The 16253-nt window shown below is 58.9% G+C and overlaps 1 protein-coding gene across 6 annotated transcripts in view; it reads right to left on the bottom strand.

The window, feature by feature from the left end:
* Positions 1-16253, bottom strand: part of Ak8 (adenylate kinase 8) — a 109815-nt gene that overhangs the window by 86477 nt on the left and 7085 nt on the right. For 5 of the 6 annotated variants that reach the window (XM_078048527.1, XM_078048528.1, XM_078048525.1 and 2 more), the window contains 3 exons: positions 14979-15028; positions 12496-12609; positions 5569-5637 (listed from right to left, as the gene is read on the bottom strand). In XM_078048527.1, coding sequence (XP_077904653.1) covers positions 5569-5637; positions 12496-12609; positions 14979-15028 — 233 coding nt within the window. The remainder of the gene's footprint in view (positions 1-5568; positions 5638-12495; positions 12610-14978; positions 15029-16253) is intronic. The other variant, XM_078048526.1, reaches the window with a different exon arrangement.

Below are 16253 nucleotides of genomic sequence, written 5' to 3' on the forward strand. Positions count from 1 at the left end.
CCAAATGCATTCATTCATTCATTCCATAAATATTTACCAAGCATGGAGCCCATGCCAGGCTTGGGACAGGCTGGGGACCTACCCCTGACCGCTCAGAGCACTCACTCCCAACTCCCAGTGTGATGGTGCTGAGGAGGCGCGCAGAATGCCTGAGCGTGTGACAGGAGTGGCCGCGTCTGGAGTGGGCGAGGGCAGGTGAGGCTGGAGGCTGAAGAATCGAGAAGCAGCTGTCCACCCGGGCGGGGCCGCTGGTGCAGCAAGATCCGCTGGCCAGGATCTGAGCCCAGGCTGTGGTGCAGGTGCTAGCCGACTCCGTCCTCCTCTGGAGGCCTGGTGGAGGAAGAATCTTCTTCCTGGCCCCTTAGGCTGTGACATAATCCAGCTGCTTGCTGATGGATGACCCCAAACCCTGGCTTCTTGCTGCCCGAGGCTGCCCACAGTTCCCAGAGGCCCTGAGCAGGGCTTCTCCAACAGGGCAGCTGGCTTTGTTGTGCCGGCAGAAGACCCTCTCTCTGGTCTGCTAAGACACTATTGGATGGTGTAACCATGTCCCTCGGTCCTGTCCCATGCCAGGGGAGGGGGTTTCACAAGGTGTGGACGCTGGGAGGTGGGAAATGGACAGGAGTCCCCTGGGGGCCTGCTACAGTGTACCAAGGCCCTGAGCAGGGCAGGCCGGCTGAGCTGGAGGCCTGAAGGAGCTGTGTGCCCAGAGGTGGGTGAGAGAGGAGGGGGGGTGGGGCTGAGCCAAAGGCAGGTCCAGGCCCCTCAGCTCTAGGGATGCCCACAAGAGGGACAGGAGCAGTGGAAGGCCCCGGTCACACCACTTAGTAAAGGACAACTGCTGTGCACAGAGGACAATTTCCCAAGGATGTGCTTCCCAGAGAGCACTAACAGCAGCCACCTGCAGGGAAGGAAACTGGTGGCTGATAGCAGCAGCCAGGGGCTCTGGACCTTACACGAATTTGCACCCACATGGACAGATACGTTGTGGCCAAGAAATAAAATCGTTCCTATTTTTAAAGTGATCTCTCAGGGACAACAGGGAAAGGACTGGGAAGAACCCAGGACAGAGGCAGGAGGCAGACCAGGAACCAAGTAAAGCAAAGAGATTCTTTAGTATTTCAGATAAAACAGCACAAACAATGACCATGGTCAAGGCAAAGGTGAGGATCCCTTTGGAACTGACCTGACCCCACATTTCCAAACTCACTGCCTATGTCTCAGCTCAGCTTTGTCCAAAAACTGTGCCCTGCAGACCTGGACACATTCTGACCTCAAGAACTGGACTGTCCAGAGGAGTAGCTCATGGGTCTCCCACAGAGTCACTGCCTTCTGATGGTTCTAATACAAACTACTCATTTTTGTTTCTTTTACTCATTTGATGGTCACTTAAAAAAATCTTCAAAGAGATTGCATTAGACCAAAAAGAAAAAGAAATGAAAACCCAGCGTTGAACCAGAGTCCTGGTGGGCGGCGGCTGCATCTTTCTCTCCTGAACACGATTCCCTGTATTCTTCTGTGCTCTAAATTACCAATTCTGGTCCCTGTGAAGCTAAATAATATTAATTACCATATAAATGAATATGCATATGTGTCATTTTCTCCCTAAAAGCAAGAAAGCCTGTTTGTTTTGGATGAGGGTTTGTTTTGCTTTTGAACAACCAAAGCACATAATTAGAAGCCTCACCTCTCACTCCTGTCTCCACTGGGAAGAGATGAAAAAGGTTCTGGGTGCCCCATGAAGGTTAGAAGAAATTTTAAGACAAATCGAAGGAGATATTTCTTTACTCTGCAGGTAACAATGGCTTGGACATGATCAGAATCACAGGCCTGGGAGGGACTTCTGTGCGCAAGCCCGACCCACTGTTCTGCAGATGGGGGAAGGGGCTCAGGGAGCGCAGCTTCCCGTAGGAGCCCCAAGATCAGGCCCCGGCAGCAGGAACACCACTGTATTTGCACCTTGGTTCTGGGACTCCCTCTGCCGTGGTGGCCTCTGCACCTGCGAGATGGGGAGCCGCAGTATGGCCTCCACAGGGCTGCTGGAAGGCGGGTGGAGACCTGGCCGTTCATGCTACACTCTGATCCGTGTACAGCCATGGTCTTTCTGCACAGTGTGAGGTGTGCCTGCCATGGGACCTGGCAGTAGGGCCAGACCAGGCCTCCCGACAGCCCCACCGCCACCTCAATGCTGGTTGTGACAGTGAACATTACACATTAATGTCATCGACAATGAGTTATAAGACAGGTGGTCATATACGGTATAAGTCAATACAAATTAGAGCATTATTATAGTAACAGTAGATGCTACCATCATTTGGTGACAGTAGTGGCCATTGGCAAGGACTTGGGATGTGGACTCCCGTTGCTAGCTTCTGTGGCACCAGGGCAGAGAGTCGAAGCACCGTCAACTGTGGGGCCCCTGGAGAGGAGCAGCTGGGTCATCGCAGTTCCCACTGGGATCCTGCGTCACTGGAGGTCTGGGCTTCTAAGCACCTTCAAGGGAATCTGATCCCAGCAGCAGCTCAAGAGGCTGAGGCAGGAGGATCATGAGTTCAAGGTCAGCCTCAGCAACTTAGTGAGGCCCTAAGCAACTTAGCAAGACCCTATCTGTAAATAAGATATAAAAAAGGGTTGGTGAGGGCTGGGGTTTGGGCTCAGTGGGAGAGTGCTTGCCTAGCATGTATGAGCACTGAGCACTTCTCAGCACTGCACATAAATAAATAAAAATAAAAGTCCATTGACAACCCAAAAAATATTTTTTAAAAAAAGGGCTGGGGATGTGGCTCAGTGTTTAAGCACCCCTGGGTCAATTCCCAGTACCCAAACAAAAGACACTCTGAAAAGGAAAGGGGGGTCTTCTACAATAGGCATGGGGAGGTCCCACTGTCCTTGCTAAGCTGGAGACAGACTGTAGCACCAGCTCCACTGGACTCCTGCTTGACAGAGCTGGTGAGGGTGGTTGGTGAGTGGCTCAGGACAAGTGCAGTCTCTGGGGCCAGGAATGGCAGGATCACTCGCTGCCCCTGTGTCCAGAACCAGCATCAATCAAGCTGATAGTCCTGGTCCCGAAGCTCTGGGCACAAGGAATCGGAAATTCTGCCTGGTGTGCACGACTGGCCTGCTGTGCTCTTATCATCTGGTTTTCTGGGTGCTTGGGACTAAACTCGGGGCCTGGTGCATGCTAGGTACTCTCTAACACCAAGCTAGGCCCCACCCACTGTGCTTTAAACACAGTCCCCAGCTTAAGGAGGGATTCCAGTCCCAGGCGGCTCACTTTTGTGCCAGCGGAGCAACCCTGGTGGCCGTCTGGCCAGAGGCGATGAAGAGGGGAAAGCTGAGGCTCCAGCCTGCTGCCAGGCCCCCGCCACCCTCCACCAGGCAAGCTCAAGGGCAGCCAGGTGAGGGCGCCAAGCACTGTGTGTGGAAGCGCGGCCCCCTTCCCATCCCAGAGGATGCTCCTCCCCCTTCATTAATCCCAGAGGATGCTCCTCCCCCTTTATTACCCGACAGACGGGCACTTCCCAGATGGAAGACAGGAGGCCTTTTCAAGGGTGACGGATGAAGGGTCAAGTTTAAAGAGTGTTCCCTGAGGCTGGCTGGCCTGAGTGGAGGTGGGTGAGCTGGGTTTTGGCCCTGCCTCGGTCCTCGGCCATTCTCCCAAGCTGGGATGGCCCCTCCACAGTCCCAGCTCTAGAGGGGGTCCTGGTCTTCCACAGTGGTGTCCCCATCCCCACCCTTCTCACTGTCAGCCTCACTTTGGTCAAGTGACACCGCCTCCCGCTGCTGAGGAGCCAAGGTGCACCAATGCCCCTGCTGGAGTGGGTGGCTGGGAGGTGGCTGGCGTCAGAGTCTGGGCAGCCAGGGACCGGGAGCCCCGAGGGCTCTGCAGAACGGAGCTGGGGCGGGAGCAGCTGGGTAAGATGCAGGTGGCCAGGCTGACCCTCCTCCACCGCCCTGGAGGCAGCAGGTGCTTCTTATCCAGGGCTGAAGGGAAAGCACAGGGCCATTTCATATCATGGGGACGTACTGGCCAGCCATGGCCCCTGGCCAAACATGGGAGCAGTCACAGCAGCGCGCACAGAGCAGGGCAAGTACACGCTCGGCTTTCTGGCCAGAAGACCAACAGGGGGCGCCCAGGGAACTAGAAGCTGCTGGGGAGATGGGGGGGGCGTGGGGGGAGCCACCGTGCTAGTCCATTTTTGTTCTATTACGACAGTGGAAGTGCTGTCCGACTCACAGCCTAGCACGGGCCCTGCTGAGCCCCCACAGGTCTCTGCATCCCTTCCCACTGCGGGGGCAATGGCCCCTGGAGAAAGGTCCATCTTGAAACCGAAGGCCTGGAGGCGGGGGCCAGGCCTGGCCCTCTCAACGACTAACCAGGGTCTCCGGAGAAACGGCTGGTCCCCCCGACAGTGCCTCCACTCCCCGGGGACGGACGCCTGCCACTTCCCGCTCAGCACCACCCCCAGATCAGCTCGCAGCACGCGGACCTGGGGGCAAACCGCCCTGACGGAGGTGAACTTCCGGCCTGGCCCTGTGCTGGCGCGGCCGCCCCCACCCAAGACGTCCCGCTCAGAGGCCCCACCGCAGCTGTGACTGGGAAGTCCCTCCTGGCCAGGGAGGGAAAAGCAGAGACCCAGAGGCCCAAGCCACCTCAGACCCGAGAGCAGCAGGACTCTCTGGATGGCTCAAGGAAGGGACCCAGGGGAGGAGGGAGTCCGGGGACCGGGCAGATCTGAGAACCCAGAGAAAGAAAAAGGAAAACAAGGTGAGCCCGGGCCCAGGGTCCTGGGGGACAGCGCAGCCCTCCTGGGGCCAGGAGAGGAGCACAGAGCCCTGGGGTTCAGCTGACAGGACTGCGGCCATCCTGGTCAGAAGTACCGCTTTCCCCCAGGTGGCTTGGACACACGTCCCAGGCCCTGTGGGACAGAGGCCTTAAGAGAGGCCTGGGCAGCGGACTGACTGGTGTCGGACGCCTGAGTGGCTTTTGAGAAAGCCAGGTCCGCTGCAGCTGCTGCCCGCCTCGGCCAGCTGACTAAACCCCTTCCTCCTCCCTCAGGGGTAGGGATGCCCCATCCTGCTGCCCCCCACCCCGGGACAGTCTTCTGTCCCCAGATTTCCATGAGTGGCACTGTGCAGGCTGGGACCTGCCTGCCCCTTTCTCGGTCCCAGGGCACCTTGGGGCCACTCCTCACCGGGCCCAGGCTCTTCTGAAATGGTGTCGGGAATTATTTGAAGAAACTAAGGCAAAATGTAAGGGCTTCCGGCTGCAGCTAGACCCTGGGCGCTGACATGTGCTGGTTGTCCTTCCCCTCCCGCCACATGCACGCTTCCGCAATGGTCCCTGCCTGGACTCTCCCCCGGGACCCCCCAACTGGGCCAGGCCTTTCCTTCAGGGGCCCTGGTGGGAGCCGCCGGCCTCCAGTCCCCATGGCAAGCCACAGGGAAGGACACACCCACAGACGGCCCTCTCCTCGGGTCTGGCCATCCCTGCCCCTGGAGATGAACACGTCCCCTCCCTCTGTCCTGACAGCAGAGCCCCCAACAGGGGCCACACAGCGGTCTCACCTTCTTGACACAGTCCTCGTCCGTCAGGCGCTGCTGGATCAGCTTGATGAGCAGCGGGCCGGGGACGCTCTAGAGGGAAGAGGACCGCCTGAGGGTCACGGTGAGGAAGAGCCACGCTGGCAGCACCCGGCAGCCCTCCTGCCTCAGCCGCCGGCACCTGGCCCATCCAGTGCCCGTCAGCGCCCGAGGCAGCTCCGCCGGCCACCCCAGGCCCCCCAAGCCTGGCCTGCAGGGCCGCCCGCTGCCCCTTGGCCCCAGGATCTCCTTGCGCACTAACCACGTGGCCGTGCGTCCGCGTCCCCAGTACAGGGCAGAGCTCGCAAGGAGAGGGCAGCTCTCACTGCTCGGTGCCCTCACAGGGTGGCAGGAAGGGGCCCAGGCTCGTGAGAAGAGCGCGTGTCTCCTCCCAGCTGCACATTTGGTGACTACCCGTAGCAATGGCATACTGGCCATGGGTGGTGTCACGTCACAGAGTGGTCAGGAGCTGTGGAGAGGGGCTTCCCCAGAGAAGTGGCGGCTAGGTACCGGCCAACCGACCACCGTCCCAGGGCCCAGCTGACAGATGAGAGCGCGAAGCTTCAAATCCCTCGTCCGTGTGGCGAGCAGGGACGGCGTGGTTGCCCATGACCCTGTTCAAGCCGCACTGTCCTTATCCCTTTTTTAGAGAGGAGGGAGCTGGGCTGGGGGGGAGTCAAGGCCTGTCCCCAGGGCGACACAGTCAAGCGGGCAGAGCAGGGCTGGAAGCCAAGCCGTCTAGCCAGCGCCGTCTTTGAAGCACGGGGCCCTCTGCCCGCCCACTCAGCCCGGCAGGACCAACAGGGCAGCGGATGGGCCAGGGCAGGAAGGCGGGGCCGGCCTCCCTGGGCGGTCTCTCTCCGCGCTCCCTCTTCAGCAGGGCCCAGGTCGGGTTCACAGCCACGTCAGAGCTGAACTCACGAAGCCTCGGACGCCCACAGCCCACCCCTCCCCAGAGTCCCTCTGCCCAAGGTCCCTGAGAGCTGGCGCATCTCCCAGGCGCCACACAGGAGCCTCCAGGCCAGCCCAGCCCACACCCCCAGCTACATGGGGCCACCCTGTCCCCAGGTGCTGCTGAGGCCCACGGGGGCGCCTGGCTGAGGTGCAGGCAGAGCTGCCTCGTGCCCTTTCCACCAAGCCGGGGACGGTGCTCGGCTCGCAGAGGAGCCCCGACCAGCTCCCAGTGTCCCCAGGCTCTGGCCCCCCGCAGCACTGACACGACGTGGGAGGAGAGGCCGGGCCTTCGACTTGAGAAGCCATGTGTAAGGGGTCACAGTGGCCAGGTCCTGCCCCCAGGTGCTGTGAAGAGCTCCTCAGGGGACAGAGCTGGCATGTCCCAGGGCTCCTCGAGCAGGCTGTGACACAGAAAAGGTGCCGCCAAGGGTCCGCGCCCGTGGCAGCCTCTGTGCGTGCTTTGTGCGGTGGGGAGCAGGCCTCCTGCCTGAGGCGCACCTCGTCCCGCCCCAGCGAGGGGACAGGCCGGGCTGGGCTCACACTGGCACAGATGAAGGCGAGCCCTGGACAGCGGGGGCACCCGCGTGTGCACAGCAGGGGGGCGGGCGGGGGCTGCCCACGGAGCTACGGGCACAGGTTCCTGACAAGAGCAGGCTGGACGGGACACCTGAGTGTGGAGCCAGGGCTGTCCTGGGGATAGGCATCAGGGGAACTGGCCACAGGGCTGGCCAGGTGCCGGACAGGAGGGCTGAAGGGTCCAGTGCAGGACTCCACTAGGAGGAGGCTGCCAGGGGAGCAGAGAGGGCAGAGCAGGGAAGGACCAGCCCAGAGAGGCCCCAGGGGCACTGCACACGTGTGGGCCCAGATGCTGCCCACAGAGTGACCCTGGGCGAGGGGCTTGAGTGCTCTGGGCCCCAGCCTCTTCATCCGCAAAGGAGATGAGGAGAATGCGCTTCAGCAGCCGTGGGACTAAATGAGGTGACAGCAGGACGAGGTCAGGGTGGCCCGGTGGCCACCATCGCCCCACATACCCGAGATGAGCCTGCGCTGCTCCTTCCTGCCTGCAGCACTAGATGAGGAAGCGGCTCTGCTCAGGGGAGCCACTGCCCAATCCTTGTCACCTCTCCCTGCAGTGAACACCAGGAGCCAAAATGTCCTCCCATTCCCCACCACATCTCTGCTTAAGGACAGGGGAAGTAAAAAGGCATTCTACACACTAAGGCCCACTGGTCACTGGTGGGCACCGGGGGTTCCTGCTGCAGCCTCTGTTACAGAGGACAGAGATTCATCTTCAGCATTAGGGCTCATTCTCTGATCTCGGCCTTGGGCAGGCTCCTCCCTCTTAGCTACATAATGGCTGCTGCAGCTCCAGCCAGCTGGGTGACCCTGGACAAGCCTGGACCTCGTTAGGCCTCATCTACCTCACCAGCAGAAATCAGTAATAATGTTGTGGCTTTTGCTCTTATTTCTTCCCCATATTTCCTTTGAGGAGTCACCCTCTTGTACTCAACTTATAAGAATTAGGTGGGACCAACCTCACATTCAGATCCATCCTACCCCTAAGCATGTGATTTTCACAGAAGCTGCCTCCGACCTATTCCCAACCCATTTTCATTCCCAGGCCCAGGATATTAGTGCAGTAATTGGAGGCAGGAATCATTATTCCATCAGATCAGAAGAGAGTGTAAGAGTTGGAGCCGGAGCAGCCACTCTGCAAGCATGAGGGCTGTGAGGGAGTGAAGAAAAAGAGAGAAACCAGGCAGCCCCCGAGCAGCTTCTCCAGGGTGTGGAGTTGGGAAAAAAGAAGAAGAGCAGACAACAAGAGCACGAGGGAGGGAGCACCTCGCCTGGGAATAGGGTCTGCAATGTGTTCGCCTGAAAGTCGGGGGCCACCAGGTCTCTATGAAGCGGACAGAGAAGACCACCTGAAAGCAGAGGCAGGGGACTGACATGGGTGGGGAGGGGGGCGGAGCAGGGACAGCCTGCAGCAGGCCCTGCTGCACCCTCCCCCGAGACCTGGGTCCCAAGACATTTCAGCCCCGGCCCCCACACCCGGGTGGGAGGTCCACGCCCGGCCTGCGGTCTGCTCTGCCGTGGGGCACTAGGCCCTGCTCTCCCCACAGGCCTTCGAGAGACAGGAGGCAGTGGTGGGACGGCACCTGGAGAAAGGCGCAGGCCCAGGGAGGGTCGAGGGACAAAGAGGGGTCTTCTGCTGGTGTCCAGGGAAGCCCCCCAAGACTGGGGGCCGCAGGGCTCCCCCCCCCCGCCCCAGGAGAGCAGGTTCCATCCTGGGGCTGTCTTCCTCCTGACAGCACCCGCTCAGGAGGCCCGTTCCAACACGGGGACAGGGACGCGGGACGCCAGTCAGGGCGCAGGAGGGTGCCACGGAGGACGGGGTTGAAAGGCGGCAGATGGGGCGGGCGCGGCACCCCTGCAGGCTGCACCGCGGGGGACAGGCCGCAGCTTTGAGCAAGGCGTCCAGGCCCCCGCGTCCTGCCACTCTGCTGTCTCCGGGCCAGCTTTGATGTGTCGCGTCAGCAGCGGCTTTGGGCTCTCCCTGAAGCCTGCCACGGGCTCTTCAGAGTCGGGCTCCTCCTTCCTGACTCTGTGGCTCCCCCAACCCCAGAGCCGGGCTTTCAGGGAAGAAGGAGGGACAAGTGGACAGAGCCTGGTGAAGCCACTCCTGGTCACAGGAGTGCCCTGGCCTCTGGGCTCCCGCCACAGCGCTGGCTCTGGGGCTCCCGGGTGAGCGCTGCCCCACGGCCACTGGCTGTTCCTGGACCCGCTTCTTCACACTGTCGCCTAACACCAGCCCTGTCCCTGGGTCACCACGGGGCGTGGCCTTTGCTCAGGGGTGACGTGGGCGAGCTGAGGTGCCGGTCTCTGTCCCCGCTCCTGCCAGGCTCCTTTGGGGAGGAGCCTGAGCTCCCAGGGGACCTCGGAGACTTCCTCAGAGACCCCTCACTGCAAAGTCCGCGCTGCCGCGAGCTGCCAGATCAGGGGCTGGCAGGACCTGTCCCTAGAATCTGGGAGATCTCAGGGACAGGGGTGAGAAGACGAGGGGACAGAAGAGGTCTTTTGAAGGAAGACGCGAGCGGCACCGCGGGGGCCCACCGGATGGGGAGAGGCGTGGCTCCTGGGAGCACAGAGCTGTCCTCAGGTCACCTGCTGCCACCCTCCTCCACCCCAGCCTCCACCAGGCCTGACTCTCTCCAGTGCCCAGTGCCTGGGGGGAGGGAGGATGGGAGAGGGGAACCAGGGCCCACCTCGGCTTGGCCTCCACGAGGGAGGGGCAGGCCAGCTGGAGATGGGGGCCAGCAGCAGGAGGGCAGCACAGGACACCGCAGCACGAGCAGATGGCCTGTTTCCTGGAGCTGCTCAGCACTCTTGGGAGGACTGAGCCGTGTGTGCACAGAGGCAGGGCGAAGGTTTTGCTTGGCACATGGCACATGGCCCCAGGGTACCCTGCCTCGAAGCCTGTACCCTCCTCCCCCCAGCCGGGGCCTAGCGCTTAGTAGGTGGTCCAGCATTAGTCTAGATGTATTAGCCAACCAGCTGCCACCGACTGACTGGCGGAGAGAAGGCCTGCGGGCACTCGGGCCCTGGCTTGTGCTTAGTGTTGCGCTGCTGGCCTCCAGGGAGGCCGGCCTCTGTGGGGGGCGGGAGGAGTTCATCTTCCCAGCACTGAGAGGGCAGGGAGGCAGCAGTCCAGGGGCCATGTCTGGGTTAGCACCAGCCGTGAGAGAGCTCACCAGGAGGCAGAGCCAGGACACAGGGAAGAGGGGGCTTGGCAACTGGAGCTGAGCCTTAAAAGACTCAAGTCAGCAGCCAGTTTGAAGGGGACTTTGATGGGCGGCCCTCCCTCCGCAGCAAGGGGGCGGCTCAGGCTGCCGCCTGACGGGCCACGACCTTGGCTTTCATCTTCCCCCCAACAAGACATCCCAGGAAGCACTGGATGAGGTCTGAAATGGGCTGGTAATTAGCGTAACGAAGCCCGGGAGGAATTCCCTGAACTTCCTCCTCCTGGCTGAATTCTTGAACCTAATCAGGAGTCTTGAGCCTAGAGATGAGCAGCCTCCCCAACACGGAAAGCAGGCACTGGGGGGCCCGTTCCCAAACCCTACTCCTACCCCCAGAGTAGGTGTTCCCCAAGCTGTGACCACAGGTCTGTCCCCCAGACTGTGGGGGCACTTGGGGGACAGTGACTCACTGCAGGTGACCGACCTCCCTGAGTGAGGTCTTCCTGTCCTCCCATCAAGCTGCTGTCCCAGGCCACCCGAGCCCGGATCTGCCTGCACCACCCTCATCTCCAAGGACAGCCTCCCCCACCTGGGCCACGTGGCGTCCTGTGTCAGGGCCTCCCGGAGCCCTCTCCCCCACCTGCCACAGCCGACTGCGCCCAGCACACTGACCAGCCGGCTCCGGCAGAGTCCTCTCCTGAGAATGGGGCCTCAGCACTGCCCCTGGGGGCAGTGTGACCAGAAGACACAGGACCTGGGACAGAGGGGTGGTCACGAGCGGTAAGAGCGGGCAGGAGAGGCAGGAGGAGGAGGGACTGCAGAGAACGGGGTGAGAGAGGACGCGCCCCAAAGAGGCTGAGGGAAGCCCAGTGTGATCCCTGGCTGCTGAGCCATGTCCCAGGAGTCAGCGTCCCCTTTCAGGTCCACCTTCTGCTCTGAGCAGCCTGGGTGCATTCCTGCCACCTGCAGCCAGGGACTGGTCAGGAGAGCTGTCCTGCACTCACTGGTGGTCCCCGAGGCCTGGAAACCACTTCCAAGTTCTTCGGGATCAGTGGCCACAGGTACTCGTGGTAGGGATTTGCCATTGGATGAAGACAGACACAGGGAGACGAGAGGTCTCTCCTGCTGGGGGTCAGGCCTGGACAGAGCTGAACTGACCACAAGGCAGGAGGAACCTGTCGGACCCAGGGAAGGTGGACCCAGAGCCCCACCCCATGGTGCCCTCAACTCTCCACTTCCGTCAGATTCCTGGCAACCGTCTTCATCTGCTACTCAACCTGAAGGACACTGTGGACACAAGTGTCCTTTAGCGTGGCGCCTGACTGAAGTTTGCAAGTTTGGCTTGAAAGTGCCGTCGACCATCACATGTGCTTCTGTCTCAGGTGTGAGGTCACAGCTGGCTGGGTCTGGCTGGCCCGCAGCACGTGGCTGGTCAAGTGCTCCTGAGTTCCATTTTAAGCCATGGAAGGGCCGAGGGGTCCAGTAGTGGCCTAAGTCTGTAGGCAGACCAGGAGGCCAAGGGAAGGCCTGGAGAGCCCTGCCCACACTGAGCGCCCTGAAACCCCAGGCTGCTCTCCCTCCTCACCGTGCCCCCTCACAAACAGGAGAAGAGTCTCGGGGAGAAGCGGCCAGACGGCAGGGCCTCATGCTCAGACAGACTGAGTTTCTGTTTGAATTAAAGAGAAACAACTTCTCCTCCCTGAGGTTCCCTTGAAAAGATGTCCGCAAACATGAGGCTGGTGGGGTGGTGCTTGGAAACAGCACATCTAGTCCTCGTGCATGTGCCCACAGTGGCCGTGAAAGGGACAGACTAGATGGGAGCTGCCCGGCCCTGAGGGTGGACATGTGCCAGGGGAAATGCCCCTCGGGTCCAGCTCTGGGGCTTTCCATCAGCTGGAGGTGCTGACACCCTTTCAACCCACAGCCAAGCTCAGCCCTGGGTGACCCTGTGTAGGCCACCAGGTCCACCATTTGCAGGATGCAGACCACTAAGCAGCAAAGGAGCCAGCCCGGCCCCTCCTCACTCCAAACGCCCCTCCCCGGCAGGCATACGCCCCCCCGTTCCTCAGCACAGCTCGGTGGGGTCTCACTTCACCCCAGCCTCCCGCCCACCCCGTCAACCCAAAGGAAGTGGAGCCTCCCAGGCAGGCAGAGGGGCGGGGGGTCGCGGTGCTGGGAGGCTGTCACCTGCCCAGCCCCCCAGCCAGGCCAGTCCTACCTTGAATTTCTGGTAATGCTTCCTGGCTTCCTCAGCCACAGAGGAAGATTTTCTTTCTATCAAGTTGTCGCTGGTGAGGAGATTGCTGTTCAGGTGTTTGCAGAGCCACATTGCCTGAGGGAAGGGGAGCCCAGCGAGGGCATCAAGAGTCACGCCACGCCGTGCCCAGGCCCCTCTATGGAGGACCGAAAAGGCTGCGGGGGAGGCGTCAGTATTTGTGGCTGGAGGGAGACCCCACGGGAAGGCCAACCTGCAAAGTCCCTCCCAGCCTGATTTCTGCCTGTCGGCACCTGCTCCGCCAGCCCCAGGCCCTCAGGAGGTGGGGAATCTCCCTGCCCTGGGCCTCCCGCCCTGGGCCTGCCTCTCCAAGCTCTGTGGACCACAGGTTTTTAATTCAAGGAAGGGTTAGGCCAGGAAAGGTGGAGACAGAAATACGGTCACAAGCCACACTCATTATTCATTTCTTTCTTAAACTTGGGGCATCAGTGAACCGACTTTAGTTCATTGATGACTGCCCTGTGCAGTCTACCAGAGGGGACACGTTTACGGCCTAACAAGGCAGTGAAATGTTCTCAGCTGGTGGCCATTTCAGCACCTGGGCCGTGTGGCCTTAACTCTCCCTGCTCCTCCTGCTACAGGACGCATCAGGGTCAGCAGTGGGAAGAGCCCTGTCTGGGCCTTACGCTGGAAACACCGAGTCTGCGTCCCCACACAGGCTCAGGGAGAGCGTGGTGAGTTCACCCTGAGGTGTGAGCTTCAATACCAGCTTCCAGCTTCTAGAACCTGCTTCTTCAGGGGACAAACTCGATGACCTCAACCTTGCAGGGACCTGACAAAGGAAGGTCTCTGTGCTCCAGGCTGCTCTGACCGGCAAGTCCCTCCTAGTGATCAGAGAGGAGCCTGAGCAAGGCAAAGATGGCCCTGACGGTAGCAGAACAAAAGCCCTTTCCCAAAGGGAGACCCTCCCCTGAGCATCTAGACCCTCCTTGACCACCCAGCTCAGTAAATAGGTGCCATGTCTAACGCAGACCGCCATTCAAGGTCCCTGTGTCACAATCTGCCAAGGGAGCCTTTCCAACTGGTTTTCTGAGCCCTGTCCTGGGCGATTCTGATGAGGTCGATCTGTAGAGAAGCCCAGGAACTGGCATTTTTCAAAGCACCCTGGTAATGCTGACGACCCATGGGCCTGGAAGCCCCCCGTTTCTAAAGCAAAACAGCGAGAGAGGCTGGGTTCTGGGGAGCTGGCTGTGGACAGGAGTGCAGCTGGCAGCCCCATGCTGAGGAGTCCGAGACAGACAGAGGGAAGTTGACAGGTGGACAGAAGCATCAGCTACACAACTCCAAAGGCACAGCAGATGCAGGGTGCTCTGTGTAAAGAGCCAGCTCGGTTCCTTTTAGGAATAAAGATGTCAGTTAATTGGGAACAGGCTGCCCCACGATTCTAGTCCACAAGGAGTGTGCAGAGCAGTGACTTGGTCACTGGGGAAGGATCATTGCTGTCCGCCAACAAGATTTTAGAAGGCAGAAAGACTCAAATTTTGACATGTTGGTGGCACTTAAAAAAAGGAGCCAGGTGTAACGGTGTATGCCTGTATAATCCTAACAGCTTGGGAGGCTGAGGCAGGAGGATCACGAGTTCAAAGCCAGCCTCAGCAACTGTGAGGCACTAAGCAACTCAGTGAGATCCTGTCTCTACATAAAATACAAAATAGGGCTGGGATGTGGCTCAGGGGTCGAGTGCTCCTGAGTTCAATCCCCATAGCAGCTCCTGGTCAGCCTTTGCCTGGGGGGAGGAGTCACAGAGGAGTGAGGAGGGCTGAGCTGTTTCCTGCATCTTCAAAGCAGTCTCCTTAAAATGGAGAAAGACCAAAGAAAAGAGCAAAATGAGAAGCATGGGTGAGATCTGGGAGTCGGGCACATGAATAACTATAATCTAGTTTTGTGCTTTTCTGATTATTCAAAATATTTCATAATCAAAATTTTAAGGCTGAATCTTAAGACCAAACACTCTAACTTCTTGAGATGTCTCCTAGGCTCCAGTTAAGGGTGTGCAAAGGTAGCACTCAAGGAGCTGGGGTGCTGGCTCAATGGTGGAGCACTTGCCTCACATATAGGAGGCCCTGGGTTCCATCCTCAGCACCACATAAAGATAAATAAATAAAATAAAGTTATTGTGTCCCCCTACAACTAACAATATTTTTAAAATAAAAAGATCCCATTCATGTAGGCATGACAAGACTCCAGAAGGTGCATCCCCAGTGTTGAAGTCTCTTGTCTCTGGGTGAAGGGGGAGGGTATTTGGGGTTTTTCTAGGTTTTCTACCAGGATCACACATAGGCTTGGTAACAAGGAAACAAGAAGGAAGAGAGGCAAAGAAGAGGAACGGCCCTGCTCTGCTGCTAGCTCACTGAGGTCTGGGCTCCTTCCTGCTGGAGCACAAATGAGTGATCACGGCGCCCCAACATTTAATATGATACACTTACGATAGTTGTTTTCCCCGAGGCGGGCGGACCTAATATCACAATCTTCGGCACTGTGGAATAAAAAGACCTGGATGTCACCGCTCAGGAAGACAAGCAGCCTCCCATGCCCACGGTGTGCTGGGTGTATTTATCTCCCTCCTCCCCAGATTTCATTTCTGCCAGTGACACGGCCATTTGTAACCCGGTGGCTCGGAGACGCTCGCACCATAGAACATATTCTCTGTGTTTAGAAAGGTAAGTGATCACTGAGATGGTTTATTTTTCTATCTCCATGGGGACGTGGACACAGCAACTTGTTTGCCAAACTAATAAATATCAAGAACAATTGGGATTTCAAACACCATAAAGCATTTTAAACAGGGACTTTGTCTCAGGGACACTCTCTCAAAGTCGTATTTTATGTAAATCGACCTTCGAAGCTCTTTTTATATTTATGCCTTTTTACTTAGCAAATTGTATTCCCGCCATTTTATAGAGGAAAATAATGGAAAAAAGCCTGGGACGCCTGGGCCAGATTTATAAAACCTGAGACGGGAAAGTCTTTGTTTCAAATATGAGCATTTCTATGCAAATGGAAGACACTGGCAGCTCATGTGTCACCACAGCCCTGCCTCTGGAATGTTCTTGGCCCCGCAGGACTCCCGAAGCGGTTTCCACACAGGGAGCATGTGCTGAAGAGCATGCATGAAGACCACCATTGGGGGGAGCAGCAGGCACGTGCGTGGGGTCAAGATGCGGAAACAGCACGCTGTGTCTGGACAGACAAACCTGCAGTGGCCTCTTGCTGAGCGCCATCTTGGTTACGTGGCCTCCCCCCACTTGTGGGAAAAGAGTCGTCTTATCAGGCCCTGCTTGTGTGGGCACAGGTCACTGTCTGCCCGGAGAGCCCAGTCCTGCCAGGCCAGCGGAAGGAACCTCAACCATGCAGAGGGATGTGTTTGACCTACTTTGGGGACAGACAGTGAAGGGGCCAGGTACTGTCCTCTTGGACAGCAATTTAATGGTCAGCACTACCATGCCCTGCCAGCTGCCTGGCTTTAAACAGAGTTTTGCCCAAATTCACACAGCACTTTCATTTTCAGGGAAAAGGTGGCAAGTTCAAGGCGATTCACTGACCCCCGGCACAAGCTCCAGAGCACTCTTCACGCTGGCTGGAGGCTGCTGAGAAGAGCAGGCTGGATGGCTCCAGGTGGCCAGTCAGCTGGGCACGGGGCTGACCTGCAGCCTCTGGTCTCTGGTCTCCAGCAAGGGAAGTGCTCTCTCCCCAGCTCACAG

This window comes from Ictidomys tridecemlineatus, chromosome 4 (assembly GCF_052094955.1).
Source record: "Ictidomys tridecemlineatus isolate mIctTri1 chromosome 4, mIctTri1.hap1, whole genome shotgun sequence".
NCBI lineage: Eukaryota > Metazoa > Chordata > Mammalia > Rodentia > Sciuridae > Ictidomys > Ictidomys tridecemlineatus.